The 22,337-nt window shown below is 46.3% G+C and overlaps 2 protein-coding genes across 2 annotated transcripts in view; one reads left to right on the forward strand and one right to left on the reverse strand.

The window, feature by feature from the left end:
- LOC120406881 (maestro heat-like repeat-containing protein family member 2A) overlaps positions 1-22,337 on the reverse strand; it is a 282,231-nt gene that overhangs the window by 26,725 nt on the left and 233,169 nt on the right. The window lies entirely within an intron of this gene.
- Positions 3,739-21,287, forward strand: LOC120407095 (maestro heat-like repeat-containing protein family member 2A). Its single transcript, XM_039542435.1, has 13 exons — positions 3,739-3,894; positions 4,614-4,756; positions 9,576-9,698; positions 10,589-10,751; positions 11,300-11,398; positions 12,681-12,832; positions 13,362-13,505; positions 16,532-16,624; positions 17,086-17,155; positions 17,273-17,386; positions 18,435-18,508; positions 18,771-18,893; positions 21,253-21,287. The coding sequence occupies exons 1-13, from the start codon at positions 3,855-3,857 to the stop codon at positions 21,253-21,255; spliced, it is 1,341 nt and encodes a 446-aa protein (XP_039398369.1). The 5' UTR covers positions 3,739-3,854; the 3' UTR covers positions 21,256-21,287.

Here is a 22,337-nt window from a genome sequence, read left to right on the forward strand (position 1 = left end):
CAAGATCGCTTACCACATATTCTTTCACCAGTATTTTCAACCCTTTGGCTGAGAATCAGGGGCGTAGCCACAGATGGGCCTGGGTGGGTTGCGGCCCACTTACTTAGCAGCCAGGCCCATCCAAATCTGAGCAAAGATGTTGTGCTGCCACAACAGCCTGGGGCTTCACTCAGGCACCTGAAATCCAGGACGGAGCTATGCACCTGTCCTTCAGAAGGCTACTAAGGCTACTCTCCAGCAGCTCTGCCTTGTCATTTTCTGAGCTGCGGGACAGAGGGTTCCTGCTGCCCTGACCTCTCGGGGCAGACCGGCCGCAGGAGCACATGCCAGCACGCAGCGGTCACACACAATGAAGCAATGAAGGACAGCACCGCAAAGACGCATTAGTGCCCTAGCTGTTCTGTCATCCCACCCCTCCTCCACCTGGCCATACCATCAGGTCACTAACGTGAGGGGAGGATTGAAATTGGAAAGGAGGTGACGGGAACCTCCACCCCATGCATGGGGCTTGGGCCTTCCCCCACGCAGAATACAGCATGGGCTGTTTGTGCGCCAGAAAATCACCCCCATGCGCAGTGAGGGGCAGATGCTGTGTCTCCCCCTCCGCTGGAGGGGGAATGGTCAGACCTCCACCCGCAGCTGCTCTGAGGGGAAGTGTGTGCACAATGCTTGTGTTGTGCAAACCTTGCCCCGTGTAAATACACTCAGAGTCAACCTATGATCCAGCTCTTGTAAAATGCAGCCAATTAAACCACAGTGACCATGGGTGTAAAGCTGTGGCCTCCTTTTTAGGGTCTACTATTGCCCAAGATCTAAGTCAAGCTGAGGCAGTGTTTGTGTGATGTGCTAATTTCTGAGCTCCTTGACGCCTGCACAGTGTTTGTCATGGCTTTGCCACACATAATGTTGTTCTGTTATTGATCTTAATTTGTTCTGTGGCATGTAATAGTTTATGGTGTTACTTGTCACATGCATGAACACTCTTCCTATCACTGGTCCATCTGTAGTGGACCTATATGTGGATGCCTTGCCCTGATGTTAACAGCTGCAATGAACAAGCATTATTACAATTACCCATGCTCCTACACAGTGCTGCATTCTTGAAAGGCCGAAGTTTATGGAGCCAGGTGCAGATAGTGATGGGGTGCATAACACCAGCACAGAGACAGGCAAATTCTCTGTGCTGACCATGCCCTTAGCTTCTTACAGAGTGGCCTCCTGTTTATGTACTAAAAATGGAGTAGGCCTCGATTGTGTGCCACTGTATACCTTCCATCTTGTACAAGTCCCCAGTTTACACAATGGTATGGAACAGGGGCTTAGTCACATCAGACCCTGAATCAGAGAGAAAGTTCTCTAAATATGTAGCATTCTATTAGTTACATGCTGGTACCTGGTTCAAAGGGGATTTTTTTGCTTGCTTTATTATCCTCTTGTCTGTTTGTTGTGCTGTTGATATGTCTTAATTAATGACAGTTAAGGACCATCTTGTTCTATGTCTGTACAGGTCCTGGCGCAATGGGATCCTGGTCTGTGACTGGGACTATGAGGCAGTGCTGCAATACAAATAATCACATGCTGATCTACAGAAATACTTTTTTTTACCGTAGCCATTCCCTCTGGCTTAAGAGATTAGTCACTGAAAATGGAAGTATGTGAACTTGACATCTGCAGTTTAACTCAGTCCCTTCATCTCCTGCAGTGAGTGTGCTTTCTGCTCAATACACACTCAATGGGTCCACATAATAGAGTTATGAAGATGGGTCTATGGGAGGGTTTGACTTACTCTACCATGGGCTGCTATTGCAGGAAGGAGGTTTGCTTGGAAGAGATGAGGTCCATCTGACCAAGAAGGAGAAGAACATCTTCATGTGCCGACTCACCAACCTTATGAGAAGAGCTTAAAACTAAGTTCAGAGGGGGCGGGTGAAAAAAGCCACCAGGTAAAAAAAGGTGACCTTAATAGAGGACTAGATGTTTGGGGAAAAGCAGATGTGGAAAATTGTAGTAGAATTATAGGAGTAACAAAAGGGAAATCCATGGTGGGTATCTGCTTAACATCTTAGATGTCTATACACAAATGGAAGGAGTAATAATAATGAGGAATAAACAGTAAAATCTGGGAGTTTTAGTACATATGTCATAACTGAGCTTAACTGGCATCGCAGATACTGGATAGGCTAAATCTCATAACTGGAATATTGATATAGAGGGCTATAGCTTGGTCAGGAAGGACAGGCAGGAAAAAAAAACAGAGGACATATTGCATTGTACAGTTGTTCTGAGGTCCAGAAGGAGGTGAGAAGCAGACCAGTTGAAAGTCTCTGAGTAAAGATAAAAGAAGGAAAAAACAGGGGTGATGTCCTGGTAGGGGTCTATTACAGACCACCCAATCAGGAAGAGGAGGGAGATGAGGCATTTCTAGAACAAAAACCAGAAATATTCAAAAATCAAATCCTGATGATAATAATGGGGGATTTTACCTACCTAGACAGCTGTTAAAAAAGAAATATGGCAAAACACAAAATTATCCAGTAAATTCCTGGAATGTACTGGGGACAAAGCTTTGTTTCAGAAAATGAAGGTAGTAACCTGAAGGACAACCATTTTAGACTTGATTTTGACCAACAGGGAGGAGCTGGTTGTGAATGTGAAGGTGGAAGGTGATTTGGGTGAAAGTGATCATGAATGATAGATTTCATGATTCTAAGGAAAGGAAGGAGTGAGAATGACAGAAGGAGGACTACAAAAAGCACATTTCAATATACTCAGAGAATTGGTAGGTAGCCACCCATAAGGAAAATATCTAAGGCATAAAGGAGTTCAGGAAGTTTCTCATGGAGACAATATTAAAGGCACAACTGCCAATACAAAGGAAAGATAGGAAGAATAGTAAGTTTTTTAATGACCTGAAAATCAAAAAGAAATCCTACAAAATGTGAAACATGGACGAATTACTAAGGAGAAGTACAAAAGAATAGCATATACGTGTAAGGATAAAATCAGAAAGGATAAGGCACAAAATCGGTTATACATAGCAAGGGACAAATGTAATTGGAATTCTTTTTCCATATGGTTTACTGCAAAGAGTGTCATCACTTTGAATGCTTTAAAGGCAACATAACTTCCAAAATCAAGAGTTGGCTCTATATATGGCCCTACATATGACACCACACTGTATCAAACACAATAAAAATTAATGTAGTTGATTTGTCTGGCAGGACAAGGAAATTAAGTATACATTTCAATTCATTGTAAAATAATATAAAATCAATATTTGTAATACAGTTCAATAAGGTTTCATCAGGCTTTTTGATCAACCAAATTAAAAGCAGAGGGAAACCAACCAACCACACTCAAGGGTCACTGTGCATTCTCCAAGGCAGTTTCTTCTCTTTCTTTGTTTGATGCTTTTATTTATATAAATTCAACCAGGAGCAGATTTTCAGGTAAAACCAATACTGGAAAGTGTGGTAAACTGAGAGAGGACTAAACCAAAATTCAAAGTGATGTTGAGAGAATGAGAAATTCTACACTGGAGCAAATGTAGCCTCCTATTGAACTGCTTACATGTATGGGCCCAGATATTGAAATGTATTTAGGTTCCTAAAAGCTACTGATTTCAGTGTGAGTTAGGAGCCTAAATACCTTTGAGGATCTTGTCCATGTAATTACAGCACATACCTGGTCAGCAGCTGATTGTGTGGTATGCTACAGTCACATCGATGTCATAATAGTGCTTGCATAATCTGAACTGGCTATCCTGGCCATGACAGACTGAGAGGCCAGCTGCCTACCAGGACAGGAGCTCTTTGGAGAAAGGACTGGAGGAAGTGGTGAAAAAAGACTAAAACATGAATAATCTTGTGAGTGAACAGGAGGTAACTGAGAGAGGTAAGGGTAGGCATTGTATTTTCTAGATCCAGTCTATTCACACACACATTCAGAAAGCCTAGGCATACAGATAGATTAGTTGTAATGTTCTCCATTTGTATGACCAGAACCTCAGCTGCTGTAAACCAGTGTTGCTCTGTTGTCTTCCTTGTAGCTGTGTTGATTTACACCAGTTGAGGACTTGGCCTACAGCCTCTGGACCTGGAAACTTTCCTGAGAATCTGAGTTTCTATTGAATGTTATGGGGGAGGTCTGACTAAGCAAAACTCTTAAAGCATGTGCTTAACTTTAGGTCTCTTTGTTGGCTTAGAGTTAAGCATGTGATTAGGATGCTGAATCAGGGTGTAGGTGCCTTAATATGGATTTAGGTGCTTAAGTTTAGGCACCCAGTTTTGAAAATTTGGGCCATAAATTATTATTCTGTATGCTATCAAACCTCATCAATTGATAGTAAAGAGGGAAAGGAAGATTATTTTACATGGGGATCTACTTGAAAGGAACAAATTTTCTTCATTATGATTTCCTCCCAAACACACTGGGTCCTTCAGCACACAAACCTGGTCATCAGGAGGAAGGAAGAGAATTTACATGATTCCCAGGTCGTCTTCTCCTCACAGTGTTTGGGCACCTGCAGAATCTTTACTGGATAGTGAATTAAAGAGGCCAGCACCAATTCTACTATCAGTGGTAACCAGCCAAATCCTTTTATTAAATTTCAGGTGTTTATAATGAGGTTGTTTCCCTCCTGGCACACATGAATGACCAAGATAAGGACAGAATTGCCCTCAGGATTGCCTCTATAGCTAAGACCAAGCTGGCTACTGTTGTGAGAGTTCTGCTGGAGAAATTGCAACAGGATAAGGTAGGGCAGTTTCATGAAATTAAATCTGCTTTCCATGTGTCCACACCAAATTCTGCCTCACTTCCTGGGGGAATGCATGGGGGTAATTCAGTATAGAACTTGGCCTGGTGCACCAGCAGCATAATCTGTATTCACCCTTCTATCCTCCATCATGCAAAATACTGTTATTACAGATCAGGCTGATATAATGCTCTATAAAAAGAGCATTGTCCGTTTTCACACAGTGGAGTACATGGGTTGTATATAGTAAAAGTACACTATAGGACCTGCAGTAATCTCTTCCAATAATACTTTGCCCTTCTTTAGCATCTTCATCCAAAAATCTCAAAGCACTTACCTAACACTAGTGAATTAAGACTCACAGCACCCTTGTGAGAATGGTAAGCATGATCCCCATTTACAGATGATTTGTGTCACAGGGAATTCAGTTACTTGCTCAACACCACTTAGCAAGTTAGTAAAAGAATGTGAATAAAACCCAAGTGAACTGACTCCCTGCTCTTATTCCTAACCAACACTCATGTCATCATAAGAAAGATTATTGAGATTATAGCACTGAAGGGACCTTATCTATATATATATTTTCCAGGGGGGGGGCGGATTCTGCAACAAAAAAATAAAAATGATGCGCACAGTATTTTAACATTTCTGCAAATATACAATATAATTGCACCAGTTCAAATTATTTATTTCAAAATCCCTGTCAGCAAGTATGTCTGTATCAATAGACAACAAAAAGGATTGAGGAAATCTTTTTTGACAAATAGATTCCTTACTATGCATATTAATACAGAACTCTGAGTAACAATTCACTTCAACTCACTACAGAGCCATATTTCTTGCACCCCTCATGGCTTGGTGGAGTCAGGGGTAATGGAGGAGCTGAGGGAGAGGGAGGTGAATTGCTGGGAAGGAGCCTGGGTGTGAACTTGGAGGGTTGCTGGGTATGGATGGGAAAGGTATGGAACAGTTTTTTTGGGAGGGGCGGGGAGGAATTGTTAGGGAGCTCTCCCCATGCAGACCCTGGCTGACTCCTAACCTCTCCCATTCAGTAAGGCATCTGCCCCTGCCTCCATGTGTTCCTGCACCCCCACTCAGATACCCACTCCCCCCCATCCCAATGTGGCTCTATGCCCCACCCAACCATCCCCTGTCCCTGTGTAGCTCTGCACCTCCTCCCCCATCACTATGTGGTTCTGAACCTCCCTCCCCCCTGTAACACTGGGTCTCCACTCCCATTCAGCCCCTGCCCCAGTCTGTCCTCCCCCACTAGCCCTTATGAGCAGAACCGAACTGCTTGTCTTGGCCTCCTAGTACTTTAATTATTTGAATTACTTGATTAATGATGAATCTCTTTTGGTTTTAAAGAATAAAATTATTGCCTAATCCAGAGCTACTTGTATTATGTAGCGCTTATGTATTCATAAATTATCAGTGACAATTTTCAATTAAACAAATCCTCCTGACATTTAAAAATGAATGGAAGGAGCTTCTCTGAGTGGAGCTGTGTGTTCTGATTGCAGTTTGCAGAAGCCTCCTTTTCAAGCAGCACCAATGGAATGTTTAGCCAATCGAGAGATCTGATTGGCTCTGAACATTCCAAAGGGCTTTATGACCTTGGCATGCAGGTCACCTAGATATAGAGACTCCCAGGAGACAGAGATGGAAAAGATCTATTGGATCATCCAGTCCATTTCCCTGCGAATGCAGAACCATTCCAAATGGCCATTTCCCACTGGTTTGGCCAAACTAATTTTAAAAGCCCCTAATGACTGAACTTCCGCTATTTTCCTAGGAAGACTATGTCATAACCTTATAGACCCATCTCACAGGTGAGGCATTTTTCCTGTTATTAAAGTCTAAATTGTATGTCTTTTTTTAGTTTAATCCCATTACTCCTACTTTTACCTAAATGCAGTGATGAGCTGCCAAAATATTAACAACCGGTTCCCTCCTCCTCACCTCATGAGGGGGTCGTGCCCCCCCCGGGGGTCATGCCCCATCCAACCCCCCATGTTCCTTGACACCCCCCTGGGACCCCTGACCCATCCCTGTCCTCTGACTGCCCCTTGCAGCCCCATCCAATCTCTCCTCTTATTCTTGATGGCCCCCTGGGACCCCTGCCCCATCCAACGACCCCATCGCGCTGTCCCGGACTGCCCCTGCCACCTCATCCAACCCCTGCTCCGTCCTGACTGCCCCCCGGGACCCTTGTCCCCATTCAATCCCCCTGTTCTCTGCCCTCTGACCACCCTGACCCCCCCACAACACACCGAACACTGCCTCCCTGCTCCCTGCCCCCTTACCACACTGCCTGGGTCCGGGTCCGCTCTGCCGGGACCTCGACCAGTGCCGTAGGGCCCGACTCCCTGGGCCGGAGCCGCTCGGCCGGCACCGGGGCCAGAGCCGCTGGGCCCGACTCCCCGGGCCAGGCCGGAGCCGCTCGGCCGGCACCGGGGCCGGAGCTGCGGGGCCCGACTTGCTGGGCGGGCCGCTCGGCGGCACGGGGCGAGCCATGGGGCCCGACTTGCCGGGCGGGCCGCTCAGCTGGCACGGGGCCAGAGCGCGGGCCCGACTCCCCGAGCTGGGCCGGAGCCGCTTGGCCGGCACCGGGGCCGGAGCCGCAGGGCCCGACTCCCCGGGCCGGGCCGGGCCGGAGCCGCTCGGCCGGCACCGGGGCCGGAGCCGTGGGGCCTGACTCCCTGGGCCGGGCCGGGGCCGCTTGGCCGGCGCCGGGGCCGGAGCCGGAGCCGCGGGGCCCGACTCCCCGGGCCGGGGCCGCTCAGCCGGCGCCGGGGGGCTGCTCGGCCAGCGCCGGGGCCAGGGCGGCGGGGCCGCTCTGGCTGGGGCTGGGAGGCGAGGGCGCGGGGCCCGACTCCCCGGGCCGGGCCGGAGCTGCGGGTCCCCAGCTGGGCCGGGTCCGAGCCGCTCAGCCGGGACCAGCCCCAGCCAGTGGTGCTTGGCTGGGGCGCTCGGCCAGGGCCAGGGGGAGCCGGACTGGGCCATGCACACACCGTCCCCCCCGCGCCCAGCTTACCTGCCTGCTGCATTTTTCAGGCTTCCTGCGAACATTTGATTCGCGGGAAGCAGGGGAAGGGGAGGAGAAGGAGGGTGGAGCATTCAGGGGAGAGGGTGAGGTGAGTTGGGGCCGGGCCGGGTGGACAGCTGCCCTAGCCTTTGTTAAATTTAAAAGCTTTTTAGAACCGTTTGTCCTGGAACAACCGGTTCTAAAAAGGCTTCTAAATTTTACAACCGGTTCTCGGGAACCGGTGCGAACCAGCTGGAGCTCATCACTGCCTAAAAAATTCCTCTTCCTCCTTGATGTTCACACACTACATATAGTTGTATGGTATTATCATGTCCCCTCATAGTCCTCCTTTTGCCGCATCTGCCTTTGGCAGTTCTTTCAGTCTGTCTTCAGAAGTAGAGGTCTGCTCAGGCCCAGTTTTGAAGCCCAACCTGAACTGGCCCCAAGCCCACTCACCTCACCTTGAGAGGGTTTAATCATTTTCCATCCTGGTCCCAACCCTTCCCCCCAAACCAGATATTGCCACTGCATCCTGCTCATGGAGCCGGCACAGCGGCAACGATGTGCATCGATGGCTTCATCCTCTGACACTGCCCCCTGTTGTGCTGATCCCATGAGCTAAAGGAGGAGAGCCGACCTGACCTGAGCCCAAGAGCCAGTTGTTTTTTCATCCAACCTGACCCTGATGCCTGTAGTCAGGTCCCATAGGATTTGGGTCAGGTTGCAGGGCTCTATTCAGAAGTCAGTTCTGCCACCCCCCTGCATTCTTTTTTTGCTCTCCCATGAATTACTTCCAGTTTGTTGCTCTCTCTGGGAATGTGGTGCTAGAAAATGCAATAATCCAGATGCAGTCACACCTTAGATGAACAGAGAGGAACTGTCATCTTCCTGCTTTGTGCCATGATCCCTGTGTGGAAAAGACCCAACCCACATGGCTCTTTGTGGTAGCCGTCACCCCTTGCATATACACATTGACTTGCTTTTTCACTGTCACCCCCAGGGCACTTGTTGCTTCCCACTTTTCTCCCTCCCATTATGTCAGTTACATCCTTTCCAGATGTGCTAGTTTGCAGATTTCTGAAAGGAATCTTGTTCTCTGCTCAGGTTTTTAATTTCTCTGTGTCCCTCTTTATTTTTTTTCTGTCCCAGCTGATACTAAACTCCCCCATATTTAGTATCATCTGTGAATTTCTACACTGATGGGCCTCATAAAAGACACCTTTAACTGTGCGACTGTCAATGTAGATCTAACTGCTGAGCTAATTTCCGCTAGGAGCTGTTGAGGACTTACTGCGGGAGTTGGGTATTTTGTAATTACACATTTACCAATTCTGTCTGGAGTGACTAGAGCAAGGGCAAGGGGCTCCTTTTTATTGTTTGTTTTCAATAAATGAAACTCGAGAAGGGGGCAGTGAAGGAGGTTTCTTCTGGCTTTTTTCTCTGCAGGAAGATTAAAATATGTCAATTGTTCGGCTGCTTCTGAAGTGCTGCTAATATGGTGATTATGGAGGGCATGGCATGTTTTACACCAATTAAGTCAATGGAGTAGTTGTGTGAGCATGCTGGCTGAGGAGTCAGTGTGGCCTAGGGGATAGGACTCTGGATAATGACTCAGGAGATATGGATTCTCTTCCTGGCCACAGACCTGCTATGAAATGATTAGCCCAAGTCTTATCATAACAGGTTTGGATTGGAAGCTCTTTAGGGCAGGGGCTTATTTGTCAAATTACTGTGTGGTCATCAAGAAAAACTTTTCCGAATTTTTTTTTCTCTTTTCTGGTTTGTCCCCAGCAAAACAGAGTAGCCATTTACTATATCCTGGAGCGGGTGTTACAGCAGGACACCGGGGGCCTAGAGATAAGGCTAGTGAAAAACATTGTAAGCCTAGCCTCAGACCAGATGAGAGAGACTCAGGTAAGTTAGTTCTCCTGAGCTACTAATCAAAGGATCCAAAGCTTTAACTAATTAAAACTCTCTTTTTTGCGGGGGGCGGGGCAGAGTAAACTATATACTGAAATGAAAATGTATTCTTCTGTTAGAGGCCCACACCTTCCTCCAGACCAAAGCCCAGGTCCTAGACAGCACTTGTGCACATGCATAAGATGGGAAAACTCACATGTGAAAGTTACACATGTGCTTAAGTGCTTTGCAGGATCAGGACCCGAGACACATGATCTCAGACACAGAGACAGGCCTGTGGTTTCTTAATGAGCACGTCTTTCCCAAAGTCTACTAGGGATTTCATTTTTGATACTGATGTTATGTGGGAGGCGCTCTGATACTATAGGGATAAGTGGCGGTATAAAGCTCTAAGACAGACAGAATCTGAGCTATCTCCAAAAGCAGCAGCATTGGATTTAGAATCTAGTTTGGCAGCAGGAAAACCCATGGAAAAATCTCTCTCTTGTTCCAAAGGAAGTCAGCCTCCTTTTGGGGGACAGTTTATTCCAGGAAAGCTCTCTGAATATCTTGAAGCTGTCTGTGTCTCACTACCTCCTCAGGGAAGGGCAGGGCAAAATATCACGTGACTAAGGTGACCAGTCATCCACCCACAAGGAGCTAATAATGAATAGTCTAACTAAGCAGCTTGCAAGCAACTCGAAGGCTGAAAATTGTTTAGCCAAACGACTCAATGAATATTTATGACTAATGACTGTATCCACAGAAAGTTGGGTGAGTTCATTCGGAACTTATGCACAGAAATAAGATCTTGACTCATATAAACAACTCTGGCTAGTGCAACCGGCTTCAGTTACTTCAGTCTTTCTCTTTTTTTTTTTTGTTTTGTTTTGTTTTTTTTGTAGGAAGCAACAAATGAGGTAAAAGTGGCAGCTAGCAACACGTTAGTGACTCTGGCAAGCTGCTATTTTGATCATGTCATGTATGAGCTGCACTGTCACCTGAAACCACCGAAGCTGCCTGAAGAGTTTATTTTAGTTACGCTGGGCAACCTGTCATCAGCCTATGGTATGGTAACTTCCATCTTTTGTTTCAAAGTTATTGTCTTTCATTTAAGGACAGGGGATTACTCTCTCTACCTAAAAATGTTGCAGCTAAACAGAGCTCTGCTTGAGTGTGTGCGTGCGTGTGTGGAGAGACAAAGGATTCACTGCTCTTGCTAGTTCTGGCTTCCAGATCATGAGCTGTCCAGACGGCAGTGGAAGCTCTAACTTCTGCCCCCAACTGAAGTTCCTTAAGGATGGGAATGAGTGGAAGATCAGGTCTAGTGGAGCTCTTCTCCACCCCACTTCCCATCCGGCCCCAGTGCTCTCTCCCCTTATGCTGGGAGTGAGTTGAGCATTGGGCACAGCTGTGCACTGGTGCAGGATTCCTCTCTTCAGGGTGAATCCCCCACTGGCTTTCAATGGCTCCTTTAAAGCCAGTCTGCTCTGCTTACGCAGCGCAAAATGACCCAGGAGCCCATAGTATCCTGCCCTCAGTGTTTCTAAGTGTGTTCTAAGAAGGCGGAGAGCAGCCGATTATCTATCTTCCTTCTCTTCTGCCTTTCTCTGCAGCACGTAAGTGTATCCCTTTTGTGAGAGTGACCCTGAACACCATGTTCTCCATGCTGGAGTTCGTCAAGGACGGCAGGCTGAGACAAGCATTTTGCGGTGGTAAGTGCCAGCACTTACTGCAGGTGCCCCAAATGGATATTTAGGGGGTCTTGGTACAGATTGGAGTGACTGACCAAGTTTGCAAACATGCCCTGAACTGTGCTCCCTGCCCTGGATTGCACCAGGTGGTGCGTTCCTTGGCTCCGCAGCACTCAGTGAAGTTGGGAGTGCTCCTCACTTTGCAGGAGGCACTGAGCATTTGTAAGTTCAAGCCCTTTATGACTCATGGATATAATTTAAAATAAACAGACACAAAGGCTGAAGCTGCCCATCTGCCGGCAGTCTCCTGGGGGAGGAGGTGAAGGAACAGATTTCAATACTGTACATTTAAAAATCCCATTTCCCACTCCTTCACCCATTCTCTCCTCTTAGTTTCTTTATCATCATCTCCTTTCACCCTCTTTCTCTGTCTTCTCTTCCTCTCCACTTCTCTCTTCCTTTGCTTTTCAGGTGATGCTCAGTAAGGGGTTAATCCTGTGCCTTTGAGGTAAATGGGAATTTTGCCATCGACTTCATAGACAACAGGATTGGGCCCTAATTCTTCTTAGCAAGGACACTAGATACACCTACCTTTAGGGCAAAGTGCTCCCCACTACCTTCAAATCCCAGTAAAGCCAATGGCAGTTAGGGGCACTGAACATCTTTCAGACAAACTGTAACTCGAGATAAAATCATCCAGTGTTAGAGTTAAATAAACAATAACTGCAGAGGACACGAGTCGTTCAGAGGAGAGCTTGCTGAAATATTTTGATTTTTAATTATATTTTCCATAATTTTTTCCCCAAATTTGATGAAAAACAAATGTGAAAGATGTCAGTGACAAGTCTGATCAGGAAGTGTGCATCCAGTGTTTCTGAGTATCTAAAGAGGTGGCTGGATTTTTTTGATTTTTGAAAAATAGAAATGATTTTTAAACTTTGCAATTTTGAAAGAAAAAATCACCATCAGTAAAGATTTGTAATTTAATTTAAACTGTTTTTTCAAGCAGCTCTAATTAAGAGGTAACAAGGAAGGGAGAAAAAATTGTCTTCAGATGCTGGTAATTGAAAAAAGATTGAGAGATCTGCAAATTAAAAAGCCTTTTGAGAAACAAGACACGGAATGGGGGGAAGAGAAATAGCTCAAAATTGATGTTGGATTTCAGCGTCTAGTCCTGAACAGAGCAGTAGCTGCCATGGAATTGTAGTAAACGTTTGGCCTGAGTGTCTTCATGGATAAAGCAACTTCTCCTCGTTACTAATGTGTCCTTTTCACATTGCCTGTCTTCTCTCCGTCCATGCAGTTCTGGAACAATGGTCAAGGGCAGTACGTCTCTTTTTGGCTAACTGGGAAAAGTGCTCATTCCCCAAAGTGGGCCAATTGCGACTCTGCAATCATTTTCTTCCCGTCTACACTCATGTGACCAGCAACTGGCTGACCTGTGAGGAGCCGGAGGTGAGAATTGCTGGTTCTCTAAACCTTTAGCAGAAATTGTAACGTTAAATTCTGTGTCTGACACTCATTGTGATGATGGCATTTAGTGGTAGGTCCTTTTGGATGGAACAGAGTGTCATGTAAAACATCAAAAACCCAAACATTTATAATATCACCACATCATGGAAATTCTGTCAGTACACAGTGTACATGGATTCTAGTTTTATGCACCTAACGTGCAGATAAACATGGGATAGTGGCTTAAATTAATTCCTCCATTCAGCCCCAGTGGAGTTCCAGCAGGGATGAGTTGGCCTAGAATGCATACTAATCTGGGGAATATTTTACCTGGTATAGTTGTGAGGTGCATTAGGATATAATCCTGAAACCAACCCTACGAGTCCCGGTTCTTTACCAGGAAATATTGAGATAGGCCCATTCCTACAGTGGAACAAGGGAAGTTGCAGGCATTGGAAGTAGAAAAGGTGTGCCCATTGGATGATACTGAATGAATTAGTAGGAACATAAATTCTGTGTCTCATCTATGCAGCTCAAGCAGGCTATCATCAAAGCCCTTGGTCCCATGATGAGCCTCCTGCTACACAAAGAGGAGTATCAAGATCAGATATTTGAACACCTCTCATGGCTCCTTGAGCAATATAAGGAGGACACTGATGTTTTTCACGTCACCAAGGTGAGGTACCACTCCTTAAGGTAACTGTCTATGTGTGTGCATGTATGAACTGCACAAGGAATTTGCTGCCAGTGGGGTTTCCTGGTTGAGACAGTGACTTGTTAGAAAATAAATATCCACACGAGTTCTGGGTTTATACACATGGTGAGCCAGGCAAGAAGATTTGTAGGTAAATGCCTCTTATGAAAAGCATCCTCTGTTTCCTGGGGAGGATGATAAGGAGATAAAAAACAAAACACCTGCCCCCCTCCCCAACAAGATCCTCCCTCATGATTTCCCAGTACATCCTGTCAACTCTGCGTCTCTCTTTTAGTTCATAAGCTCCTCAGAGCATGGTCTGCCATATGTTGTCTCTGGTCAGTACCAAGCCAATGGTCAATGGCTGAAAATTAATACTAAGGAGGCTTGAGGGTGATTGCTTTGGATTATGTAACTAGATGGATCTAAAAGCATTGCCTGTCTATTTCACCTCCCGTTCTATGCAGTGCTGTTGTAGCCATGTTGGTCCCAACAGCGCCAAGGTGGGTGAGATAATCTAATTAAAGATATTGTCTCACTCCCCTTCTCTCTCTATTTCATCTACCCTGAGTACCACATGAGCAAGAATTAAGGGGCCATATTCTGTCTTCAGTGCGGCTACACTGTTGTAAATGAACTCACGAGACAGCTATAACTTCTTGGTAGTGATATTTACTCACCATCTCTGTTGGTTGAAGCTTTCTGGTACAGTATGTGGTCACTTTTGGGGTTGAAATACCCATGATTTGGAGGGAACCAACGCATGATGGACTTGTTCGATAGCATCAGAGCACTACAGAACTGCTTCAATATAGTAAAATCTGTAGATGGCATCAGAGACATTCTGGAAGCTTGAAGCAGCAAAGGAGAAAAGTGTTTAGATGCAGGAAGGAATTCGATTGTCACCTTTTTTATCAATAACCTGGCAGAGGACATAAAAACATCTCTGATAAAGTTGGGAGATGAGATAAAAATTGGGAAGTGGTAAAAAATGGAAAGGACAGATTCACAGAGATCTAGATCACTTGGTAAACTGGGTGCAAACAAAGGTGCATTTAAATATGGCTGAATGTAAATGTGAGCATCTAGGCACAAAGAATTTAGACCATACATACATGATGGGGGATGCTGTCCTGGGAAGCAGTGACTCTGAAAAAGATTGTTCATCATGATCACCACAATCAGCTGAACATGAGCTCATGCTGTGGCCAAAAAAGCTGAAAAGCATAAAAAGGGGAATCTCGAGGAGGAGTACAGTGGTTATTTTACCTCTAAATCTGGCACTTGTGTGACTACTGTTGGAATACGGTGTCCAGTTCTAGTGCCCACAACTCAAAAAGGGTGTTGATAAATTGGAGAGGAGATTGAGAGAAGAGCCACAGTGATTAAAGGATTAGAAAACATGCCTTACAGTGGTAGAATCAAGGAACTCAATCTATTTAGTTTAACAAACAGAAAGTAAAAGGGTGCGTGATTGGGTTTAGCTACCCAACATTGGTTCAACACGGGATAATCATACTTTATGGGTTAAGGAGGCCATGGCCCCTCATCTCTGCTGGGCATGCTTCAGCTGGAACCAGGATATTAAAGAGAGCCACTCAGCTCAGTCTGGGATGGCTGCCGAAGAGAGCAGAGGTGCATTCAGGAGAAATGCCAGGGTTTTTGGCACCCTAGGCGCAGGGCCGGCTCTACCCATTTTGCCACCGGTCCCGCGGCTCCGGTGGACCTCCCGCAGGCGTTCCTGCGGAGGGTCCGTCCCACGGCTCCAGTGGACCTGCCGCAGGCGTGCCTGCGGATGCTCCACGAGAGCCACTGGACCAGCGGACCCTCCACAGGCACATCTGCAGGAGGTCCACCGGAACCACCTGCCGCCCTCCAGGCAAAATGTCGCCCCCCCTCCAAATCCTGGCGCCCTAGGCGACTGCCTAGCTCGCCTAAATGGAAGCGCTGGCCCTGGGTGCATTGGAGGCTCCTGCAGAGAGACTGCCAGTGCGCCAGGATTCAGAGGTCAGCCAGACTGTGGCTGCAACCGACCCCCAGCCGCCCAATGCCAGAGATGGAGGAGAGACCACAGAATTCCTGAGTGGAAAGTATCCTAGGTAGACTAAGCATTGATCCAGTTGAGGCACTGGGCTTTGACTTGGCGTGTTTTGGAAGGATCCCCGCTGATTTGGTGGCAGATACCCCTGCGGCAAGACAGGGCCCTGGGCTGGGACCTGTGGAATACGTAGGACCCAGTGGAGAAGGGCTGGCCACTAGGCAACACTTCCCTGCTGCAAAAGGTGGTTCTAATGACTCTGGCCACTAGGCCGCATTGCTCTGCTGCCAAGGGTGGTTCCATTGACTTTGGCCACTAGGCCGCACTGCTATACCTAGAAGGGGAGCCCTACAGACTCAGGCTGTTTGGCCGTGGACCCTCACTGAAGGGCTGCTGCGCTGATCCCAACCATTAGGCTATGCTGCCGTAGGAGTCAGGACTGCTGCGGTGGCTAAGGAGACTAGGCCAGCTGGGCCGCCCGAGATCTACTTCATTTCCTCCACAACCTGGTACCACCCTGACGGGGTGGACCTATCCTGTGACAGGTGACTTCATGACAGTCTATAATATCTTACATGAGGGACTCATGTTTTATAACGGGCTCTTCAGTCTAGCAGAGACAGGGGTAACTTGATCCAGTGGCTAGAAACTGAAGCAAGACACATTCAGACTGGAAATGTGGTGTCCATTTTTAATGGTGAGATAATTAACCATTACAACCATTTACCAAGGGCTGAGGCAGATTCTCCCTCACTGACAGTTTTTAAATCGAGATTGGGATGTTTTTCTAAAAGCTCTGCTCTGGGAATTATTCTGGGCAAGGTCTGTGGCCTGTGTTATACCAGAGGTCAGACTAGATGATGGCAATAATCCATTTCGGCCTTGGAATCCATGAATCCCCTGAATCTGCTTCAGTCACTACATATTGCTCCTGTGTGTGCCACCATCTGACTTTCACCCTCTGTTGCAGAGTCTGAGCCAGCTCTTGGAGGTCTCTGGTGAATATAAGATCCCTCTCCCTGACGGGAAGTTTCAAGCCATCTGCAGTGCTCTGCATAACCAGGTGAGGGGTGGTTTTGCTTGGATCCCTTGAGCTTAGGCACAGCAGATTAACAATCCAAATCTATGAAATGATAGTGCAGAGCCTGGGGACTGCCTCATGCCTTACTGATTTCTGCAGGCTCAAGAGTAAGCAGGTAGTGGTCTCACTTTCTTGGCTAATATCCAGCTCAGTTTGTAAAGCAATTTTACCATAAGCCGATTATCAGGGGGAGTCAGAGTTGTACAGTAAACACTGTGGCTGTGTCTTGATTCGATGAGCTCTGCCGTTCAAAACACTTTAGCTTCTCTCATCTAATGTATTGGACATTGTGTTTGATTCTTGCTGTGCGTTCAGTACCATCCACCTGGGGTTCAGACCTCTAGTTGGACAAGTAGGAAGTGGAAGCTTAGAAATTAATTGAACATTTTCTTTTCAATTGCTTCTGATTAGTTTTTCTTTGACCATTTCCCTTCTTCCCACAGATCTGTTCTCAAGCTAGGCCGCTCAGCATGGAAAATCACACAGAGCTGGTCCATTGTGTAGTTCAACTAGGTAAGGGGAAGAAACTCTGAGTTACACAGTAGTTTCCTTGTAACTTCCTTACCTTTGTAAGGTATGGTAACAATAAGAGTTCTGTCATCAGCGAGGACGTGATTTCTTCCCTTGCAGCCCGTTCTTCTCCAGAGGATCTGATAGCCTTTCTGCACTCACAGCTGAAGATTAAGAATGAGGCTGTTTGTGTGACCTCTTTGAAGCTGCTCAGAGCTATTGTTGATGCTGACTGTAAGTAACACAGGAGCAACTGTGCCAGCTGCCCTCTTGGCCGACATGCTGAGGGTTGAGTTGGGGACGTCCAGGGCAGGGCCGGCTTTAGGAAGTGTGGGGCCTGATTTGTGGGGCTTGTACTCACCGGGCGGTGCCCTGAGACTTCGGCTGCACTTCGGCGGCGGGTCCTTCACTCGCTCTGAGTCTTCGGTGGAACTTCAGCAGCGGGTCCTTCACGTGCTGCCGAAGACCCGGAGCGAGTGAAGGACCCGCCGCTGAAGTGCCGCCGAAGACCCATAGCGCTGCAGGGTGAGTAAAAATTTAAAAGGTCACTGGGCGCGGGGTCCTGTTATGTGCAGGGCCCTGTCAGGCATGGGGCCCAATTCAGGAGAATCAGAGGAATCGGCCTAAAGCCAGCCCTGATCCAGAGCTAAAAGCATGAGCTACTATAGATTGAGCTAAAGAACCAAGGCTTTGTAGGCCCGGCAGGGCTGTAACAGACTCATCACCTCTGCAAATGGGGCACAGAATCTCTATAACACACAGTCACCAGTGGTCTGGATATCCACTAAGGGGCAAAATGCTGCCCTAAGTTACCCCCCTATGGCCACACAGAAATCAACAGGTTCAACTAAGTGCTGAATGTAGCCCAAGATATTTTTCAACTTCAGATACAGAAGTTGACTTGGGGCTAATGCACATTAACGATAATCAAAAATAAAATAATACCCCTGACTTGATAATCGTCAGTATTAGACACTGTAGACTAGATTCTGAGTTCTGTTAGACTGTGTTAAACACAGATTGACCTCAGTCTATCTAATTCTTTTATACTATTTCCATCATGGCAGCATGATGGCACTATTTATAGAACTGGAATTACTTTAGATTTACACTAGTGTAACTCAGACCAGAGTCTGGTCCTATGTTTTCCCCATTGATTCTGTGTATGAGAGAAGCTTGGTATTATTCTTAAATAGGGCCTTTTGAAATCCGGGATTCATTCCAATGTGGAAAGTGAGTGTGTGGATCAAAGAAGTACTGTACACCTCTCCTTATCTTTCAGTGCCCGAGACAAGACCGAAAAAGTGTCTGATTGTGAAGGCAGTGAAATCCACTTTCAGTGATCAGAATGCTACGGTAAGATTGTGTGGAGCAGTGAAATATTTCAATTTTTTTTCAATGATATGGGATGAATGGACATCTGGGTGGAGCTTTCATTCAGATCCAGAGGAGAGACTGCAGACTAGAGAAGGCATGTCATTATCCTGACTGTGTTAAATGGATCCATGTTTATAAGCCAAGGAGATCAAATCAAAAGCATAAGGACTCTCATATCCTATCTCCTATTTCAGGCAGAAGGGATAACAATAACTCATGTGTGTCATCTCTACCCTTGCAGGTGAGGAAGGCAGTTCTTCATTTCATCCAGAGGCTGCTCAGCTTACAAAGTGTGGAGAACTGTGCAGCTTGGGATATGGTAGCACATGTTTTCACGGAGTTCAGTGTGTCCACCAGCAAACTGGTAAGGAGACTTCTTAACACTTAAGACTCGGTCCTACCATTCTTGCATGCTGACTGCTCCCCTTGCCTTCAGTGGGAGTTTTGACTCAAGGACAACTGGACAGAAGGATTAGAGCCAGAATCTGATCAGTTATATTGGTGTAAAGTCAAGGTAACTCCACTGACTTTAGTGGCGTCACTCTGGATTTATACTAGTGTAACAGATCAGACTCTCACACTGGGCATTTACATCTAACAGAGTCATCTAGGTTCCTCAACCCTCTGATGAGTCATTGAAAATTCTGAAAACACCATTTTTCAGTGAAATGTTCTTGTACAAGAAAGCACATCTCTTTGTTTTCAATAGACTCTCCAGAGAACATAATGGTGCCCAATTCTGTGACTGTTGAAGCAAACATAAACTATCAGCAAAACACCGAGGTTATGCAGGTTGCATCACAGACTGTCAAGAGCCTGGAAAAGCTTGCTGCATATTTCCCTCACTACATGCTCTAATCTACATGTACTAGTTTAAAAATATCTTCAATCCGTATTTCTATCCATGGACACAGCCAGGGGCTCCAGACACTTTGTGCTCCATGAGTGGATCCATGATCTGTATTAACATAAACAGTTCAACTTTACAGTAAGTTGTTGAAGATCTTAGCTCTGCCTGGCCCCTTTTCTACAAAGTTGGAGTTTGTGGCAATACTCTCCTAGGGCCTTTTTTCCACACACACACGCACACACACCCCCATCTTAAGGAAGGCTGCTTTTTCTTCTCGGGCCAGTTTTGCTCTCCTTTACACTGAAATCAGTAAAGTCAATCAATATTTAGTCCGGTGTAAGTAAGAGCAGAATTAGGCCCGTTGATAGAATCACACTCACTACACCCAGAATGACCAAGCTGGTTGGGGCATCAGAACAAACAGAGTGGACCCCCCTGGTTCTGCATATTGATTTCCACGGGGCGGAGTCTGAATGTTTTTCCTCAGAGATAAAAAGATGAAACAGTTTTTCAAATTTAAAGAAAATTAACTCTGTTGGGAAACTCTTTTTGTGTTCAGTGAATCATTCCCTTCACTTTAGGGTTTTCCTAAGCCTGGGATCTGACCCACCAGTTCGGAGTTTCCATTATTCTCTTCCCTTCAGATGGCTGTGCACTTCCAGTGCAATATAAAAGCAGGCATAGGTCAATGTTCAAGATGGCTTTGTAAGAGAAGGACACTGATTCTCTAGCCAGTGTCTTGCTACTAGCTAATAAGTTCTATAGAGCTGTCTCACAGCAGGGTACAACACTTCTCACCCAGGCTATTCCGGAAGAAAACACGATCCAAACCCTGTGCACTGACATCCTGCAATGTCTGGACACCTCGGTCACTGGAATGACCCAAGTAAGTGACCTGTTGCTACTGCTTCTTGAAATAGGGACGTTCTTCCTTATCTTCCTTGTACCTCCCCACAAGGAAGCTTTTTGCACAGTCAGCATAATGGAGGAACAGCATGTCAGATTCATGTCAGGGATGTGACCCCTTCATCACGGAGTAAGTGGCTCACATTAGAGAAAAGATAGAAAGCAACTGAACTGGAAGGAATCATGTTGCAGAGATCTTCTCTTCATTCTTTCCACTGTCTGAGTGCAACTGCCCCTTAGGTCCCCCAGGGGGCTAAGCTACAAGCTACATGAGAGGGAGGGATTCCGACAGCAGGATATTGGAGGTGGGGGGATGGAAATAGCTGCGTACTGAACAGTCTCGCTCTTCTCTGCAGGTGTTATGGCCAAGGCTTCTCGAATATGTGGTGCCAGCTCAGTACACTGGTACTTTGAAGCCTCTCTGCAGATGCCTTAGGGAGCTGGCTGAGAAAAAGCAGCAGGAAGGAGAAGAAGCTGCTTGCCTCGACTACAGTGGACCAGGTTTATAACAGAAACTCTTTCATTTATGCTCTCCAGGCACACTACACAATGAACAGGTTCAGTCTGCTCCAGTTCTCTCATCTGCAATGAGAAGGCTAAAATGAGGGATGGTCTTGTGATTACAACATGGCCATGGGATGGAGCTAGGAAATGTGGGTTCTGTTCCCAGCTTGCCACCAAAATTCTGATGTGACCTTGGGGAAATCACCTGATCTTTCTCTCTCAGCTTCCCCACTTGTGAAATGAAGGAGTAATTAATGGCAACCTCATAGAGGTGCTGTGAGATGGAATTCATTCATGGCTGTAAAGCATTTTGAGAAGCTCAGACTGAAAGCACTATGGAAATGCAAATTATGATCAGCTGCATTCAACATTGGTGGGCACGTTGGAAATGGCTAGGTGAATAACATCAGCGGGACTCTCTGAAAGTCTGGCAGAATTCATGATATTCTCTTTCTTTCCCTAGTGAAACTCCCTACACCCCAGGGGCTGCTGGCACGACTCCTGGTGAGTAGACCATGAGAATAGGTTTTCTGTGGAATGTGAAGTGGGACAGTTAACTATAAAAATGGGTTTTCTAGCTAGATGCTTGTAGACAGGCTGAGGAATGTGTATGATTTGGATCTCTCTGTCTCTGCCCTCTCCTGAGACGCACTGTTCTGCATCCTCGTACTAGCTAGAATGCTTTCTTCTTCAGGAAGGCACTGCAGTAGAATCAACAACTCTGTTGTATGGTCTCCACAATGAGAGAGTCTGAACTATTCCCTCCTTCAGGACCACACTGGTATTGTGCTGACCAAACTTAGCCTGTTCTTTCTCTCTCGCTGACAGGTAGTAGCCTCGTCCCCTTATGCAGGAGAAGGACACGGATGTGCTGCCTTGCAGTTACTACAGGCCCTGCACCAAAATATCCATGTAGCAGTGGGTGAGATGTGGGGAGTAAAGATCCCATCTCTGCTGCAGTACATTGAAGGTAAAGTGCTAGTTAGGAGGAGTGCGGTCCATGGAGCATAGAAGGGAAGCCAGAAAATGCAGCTTCGTATCGACACGTGTTGTGCCATTCCTGTTGCAGTATGTGGGAACAGTGGGGAATTGAAATTGGGCTTCTAGGCCCTCACTTTTCCTTCATCTGGATAACTGAACCACTGGGCTAAATCTAGAGTTAAACCACTGAAGCCAATTCAATCCGGGCAGAATCAGGCCAGGAAGGTTTCAGCTGAATGGAAATTTTACAGCAGTTCCCCCCACACCTTTGCTAGGTTAATGTTTGGGAAGGTGAATTACACATGAAGTTGGAGGTTAGTGAAATATTTTGGGGTTCCATATATAGTCTGATTTTGCAAACTGAATGTTTCTGAAAATTAAACCCCATGTTTACTTTCAAGGGTGATTCAATTAAAAACCCAGAGTTTTTCTTTCTGTAAGGAAACCTGAGCCATAAAAGCTAGGTTGGCCAAGTGGGTGCCCATGTAGACTCTAGGTATTGTGGGCCTAATAATGTCTTTCAGCAATTTTACAGTGGTATGAATCTATTGACCTCCTCAGTCAGTG

The sequence above is a fragment of the Mauremys reevesii genome, linkage group 5 (assembly GCF_016161935.1).
Source record: "Mauremys reevesii isolate NIE-2019 linkage group 5, ASM1616193v1, whole genome shotgun sequence".
NCBI classification, from domain to species: Eukaryota; Metazoa; Chordata; order Testudines; family Geoemydidae; genus Mauremys; species Mauremys reevesii.